The sequence below is a fragment of the Nansenia antarctica genome, assembly GCF_963989245.1.
Source record: "Nansenia antarctica genome assembly, chromosome: 5".
Taxonomy (NCBI): Eukaryota; Metazoa; Chordata; class Actinopteri; order Argentiniformes; family Microstomatidae; genus Nansenia; species Nansenia antarctica.
Window position 1 is genome coordinate 1,115,548 of NC_137690.1, and position 5,000 is coordinate 1,120,547.

At 47.5% G+C, this 5,000-nt stretch overlaps 1 protein-coding gene across 1 annotated transcript in view; it reads left to right on the top strand.

Annotated features, from left to right (window-relative positions):
* Positions 1 to 5,000, top strand: part of vps13a (vacuolar protein sorting 13 homolog A) — a 124,004-nt gene that overhangs the window by 17,539 nt on the left and 101,465 nt on the right. Inside the window, 4 exon segments of the mRNA XM_080532886.1 lie at positions 187 to 293; positions 726 to 897; positions 4,439 to 4,501; positions 4,838 to 4,973. Coding sequence (XP_080389012.1) covers positions 187 to 293; positions 726 to 897; positions 4,439 to 4,501; positions 4,838 to 4,973 — 478 coding nt within the window.

A 5,000-nucleotide genomic window follows, 5' to 3' on the forward strand; every position in this document is an offset into this window, starting at 1 on the left:
CTCTCCCTCCCCCCACCCACCCTCTCTCTCTCCCTCCCCCCTCCCACCCTCTCTCTCCTCCCCCCTCCCTCTCCCCCCTCTTCCCACCACCCCCCTCTCTCTCTCTCCCCCCCTATCTCTTTCTCCTCCTTTCCCCTTCCCTCCCCCCCTCTCTCTCCGCCGCCCCCCCCCCTCTCCCCCCTCCAGTACATCAGTATTCTAGAGCTCCTGGGTTCCGTGGATATGATGTCACGCAACCTGCCGTACAGGAAGTACCGCCCCGACGTCCACGTCCACAACAACGCCTCTCACTGGTCAGAACTCACCTGTCACTCACCTGTCACTCACCTGTCGCTCACCTGTCACTCACCTGTCACTCACCTGTCACTCTCCTGGCTTGTTGTCATGTTGTGGTGATGATGTCACGGGGCGGGGGCGGGGGCTCTCAGCCTCCTCCTCAGGTTCTCCCTCCGCCAGCCTCCCTGGGGGGGCGTGGAGGACCGACGTTAGAAAGGGCGCCTACCTAAAAAAAAAGAAACCGGTTAAGCTGACTTTTGATGTTCAGGTGGTGGTAACTGTGAACTGTGAACTGTGAACTGTGTGTGTGTGTGTGTGTGTGTGTGTGTGTGTGTGTGTGTGTGTGTGTGTGCGTGTGCGTGTGCGTGTGCGTGTGCGTGTGCGTGTGCGCGTGTGCGTGTGCGTGTGCGTGTGCGTGTGCGTGTGCGTGTGCGTGTGTGTGTGTGCAGGTGGAGGTATGTGATCCGGGGGGTGCTGGAGGTGGACGTTAGGCCACGCCTCCAGATGTGGTCATGGCGGCACATGCGTGAGCACCGGCGTGCCGTGAAGCGCTACAGAGAGCTGTACAAGGCCAAGATCACCTCCAAGAAGCCCTCTGACGACCTGCTGAGAGACCTGGAGGTAGGGGGGACGGGGGGGCTGGAGGTAGGGGGGGGGCTGGAGGGAGGGGGGGTTACTGGGAGGGGGGGGGCCCTCCTCTTCCACTTCCTCTCCTCCTTTTTGTGAGGAACGAGCTGGCTTGCGCTCGCCATACAGTGGGGGAAACAAGTACTGAACACATCAACATTCTGTCCAGTAAATGTATTTGAAAGTGAACATTTGCACCAGACTTGTGGTTCCTTCTGACTCTTCTATGTCTCCTTCTGACTCTTCTGACTCTTCTGACCCTTCTGACTCTTCTGACTCTTCTGACCCTTCTGACCCTTCTGACTCTTCTGACTCTTCTGACCCTTCTGACCCTTCTGACCCTTCTGACCCTTCTGACTCTTCTGACTCTTCTGACCCTTCTGACTCTTCTGACTCTTCTGACTCTTCTGACCCTTCTGACTCTTCTGACTCTTCTAAGTCTCCTTCTGACCCTTCTGACCCTTCTGACTCTTCTGACTCTTCTGACCCTTCTGACTCTTCTGACTCTTCTGACTCTTCTGACCCTTCTGACTCTTCTGACTCTTCTAAGTCTCCTTCTGACCCTTCTGACCCTTCTGACCCTTCTGACCCTTCTGACTCTTCTGACTCTTCTGACTCTTCTGACCCTTCTGACTCTTCTGACTCTTCTGACTCTTCTGACCCTTCTGACTCTTCTGACTCTTCTAAGTCTCCTTCTGACCCTTCTGACCCTTCTGACCCTTCTGACCCTTCTGACTCTTCTGACCCTTCTGACCCTTCTGACTCTTCTGACTCTTCTGACCCTTCTGACCCTTCTGACTCTTCTGACCCTTCTGACTCTTCTGACTCTTCTAAGTGTCCTTCTGACTCTTCTGACTCTTCTAAGGGCCAATCCCGATTCCCTTTTCTACCCCTATGGCTCGTTTTCGAGTGTGACTCGATTCGAAGCCAAGGCCTTCAAACAGAGCCACAAGCCATACCCCTTGAAATCTACCCCTATGAATTGGGACGGCCCTTCACGGCGGCTAAGTCATCAACAGTGGTTTAAATAGACGCGGTACGGGTGACGCGTTATGTTGCCGGCGAATTCTCACATCTCGCAATGCCTTCTTCAGCTGTGTTTATTTCTGTTGCGTGTGCTATAAGCATCTTTTTTCGTTTGTTATCAACACACTGTAGTGTTTAGACGTTCCTTTTTTAGTCTCTTCCGTCAACGATGTCTTTTTTGTGGACATCGCAATAATGACAATGAATGACTCCAACCAAAACACAGAGTATTAACCAGATCTGTCAGCGCACGATGTTCCTCCAAAGATACCCGTGACTCAATCCTCAGCCACCACATACACACGAGTCCATCAGTAGTCATAAAGCGTTGTCCAAAAATCACGTTACCAAGCGCCTTTCTCAGAACAATTCGTCGTCAAGAATCCAAAAATCAATCCATCATAGTCGTGGTCAAAAACGTAGAAAGAGGATCTCTTGGGGACGCGGCCACATTTGCCCGTGAAGGAGAGATGACAAATAGGCGGAAACATTTCTCAGTAGAGTCGAACGGTGATAGATCATCATCCTTTACGCGTATCCTTAACTGTAGTTACATTTCGCGTGTCATATGCCATTAGACATGGAAATATGTCAATGCGCGGCTGTCATGCACAAATCAGCTTGTAACGTTAGACACACAGCACATCGGCATAATAACGTTTTGTTGTTGTTGTGCTTGTTATAAAGAAAAGGTCTATAATGCATTTAAATGAATGATACATACCATCAGTTGTTTTGGTATAATAAGTGCCGCAGTACAGATAGCACATATCAGCCTGTGGATAGATAACTTTAGATAGATAACTTTACATTAAATGTCTATCATCATCCGCTGTCAAACACCACAATTTATTTTTAAATAAACATGATTGTACATCTCTGTAATCGCGCACTGATGTATTTATATGGGGAACTGTGCTTGACGATTCCATTGGACTGACGCCGGGCAGAGGAACAGGGTGACTGTCACCCTGTGACAAACGCGCAGATATGAGTGCTCCTTTGATAGTCTAATGGAAGTGATCAGGTAGGCTACCAGTCCTCTACTGCTGAACCCGAGCGCGCTGGACTGTGGAACTTTCTCTGTTAAGCATAGGCACCTCGGCATAACAGCGAATTTTTTGTTATGCTTGTTGTAAAGAAAAGGTCTATAATGCATTGAAATGACATTAGTACATCAGACATTAGACATTAGACATCATACATGGAAATATGTCAATGCGCGGCTGTCATGCACAAATCAGCTTGTAACGTTAGACACACAGCACATCGGCATAATAACGTTTTGTTGTTGTTGTGCTTGTTATAAAGAAAAGGTCTATAATGCATTTAAATGAATGATACAACCCATTAATAATATTACCTAATAACAACTGCTCGGATTAGATTGCAGGTGCCGCTACATGGAAATAGGTAAAAATGCGCATCATGTACAAGTCAGCCGAACGTTTGACAGATAACTTTACATATGTGTACCATCATCCACTGTCAAACGCCACAGGTAATAATTGATTTATGATTGTACATCTCTGAAATGCTTGACTGTCATGCAGCGTTGCGTTACTGTAACGTTAGACACAGCACCGACATAAAAGCGATTTTTTTTTGGTTATGCTTGTTATAAATAAAAAGTCTATAATGCATTGTAATGACATTAAACTAAGATAATAAGATGGTTATCATAATTTTTAAAATCTTTATTAATAAGTAATTACAGAGAAAGTAAAATGACATTTCCGCATTGAATAGAGCGACATAACATTTCTGTAGATGATTCGCAATGCATCCTGGAATCAAGGGGTAGCGTACCCCTATGGCTTCAAAGCTAGTCTGGTCCTGGAATCGCTCGAAACGAAGTCATAGTTAGCCCTCGAAATGAAGCCATGGCTCGATGAAATATGAATTGGGATAGCCCTCCCCCTAAACGTGAACGCGCAAATCGAGCCATAGGGGTGAAAACGAAGGGCTAGGGGTGAATTGGGATTGGCCCTAAGTCTCCTTCTGACTCTTCTGACTCTTCTAAGTCTCCTTCTGACTCTTCTGACTCTTCTAAGTCTCCTTCTGACTCCCTGATCAGAAGTCTTGCGAGGAGCTCCTGTGCGTGGCTGGTTGATGGTGGAGTGATGTTGCTTCCACTTAGGGATAACGCCCCAATGGTTCTTACTGGAAGATTCACAAGTTGTGAAATACGTCTGTAGCCAATTCCATGCTCATGTTTTGCAACAATCTGGTTGCGAAGGTCTTGGACAGCTCTTTGCTTTTACCCATCATGAAATGTGGCCTCGTAAATGTGCCACTTCTGTCTTCAAATGTCCTCAGCTCTCCACAGCACATTTTTTCGATAGCACACATAGTTTAGGAATTACGGTAATGAGAACAACGTGTGTCAAATGCTAGGTACCTAACCTTAACACACTGTGTGTGTGTGTGTGTGTGTGTGTGTGTGTGTGTGTGTGTGTGTGTGTGTGTGTGTGTGTGTGTGTGTGTGTGTGTGTGTGTGTGTGTGTAGGAGCCAGAGAGGACCCTGGACATCTTCAACATCACCCTGGCCAGACAGCAGGCAGAGATGGAGGTACACAACCCTCACCCTTTATTACATCATCACCCTTTATTACATCATCACCCTCACCCTTTATTACATCATCATGATCACTGTATAGATTATCTACATTATTACATCATAACAATCAGTATATATTATCTACATTATTACATACATCATAGAATAATCAATATTAAATACATAATCTACTAATCATAATATATGATATTATTCATTTCTATATCATTGTGTGTGTGTGTGTGTGTGTGTGTGTGTGTGCGTCCCTGTGTGTGTATGTGTGTGTGTGTGTGTGTGTGTGTGTGTGTGTGTGTGTGTGTGTGTGTGTGTGTGTGCGTGTGTCTCCAGGCCAGTAAGGCGGGGCTGCGTGTGTTCCGGCCGGGCGTGAGGCTGGAGGAGGAGGAGTCTCAGGGCTGGCTGGCGTGGGCGTGGTCAGGCTGGTCAGGTGACCAGGACGCCCCGCAGAAGGAGGCCAAGGCCGGAGGTGAGAGGCATCATGGGAAATACACAT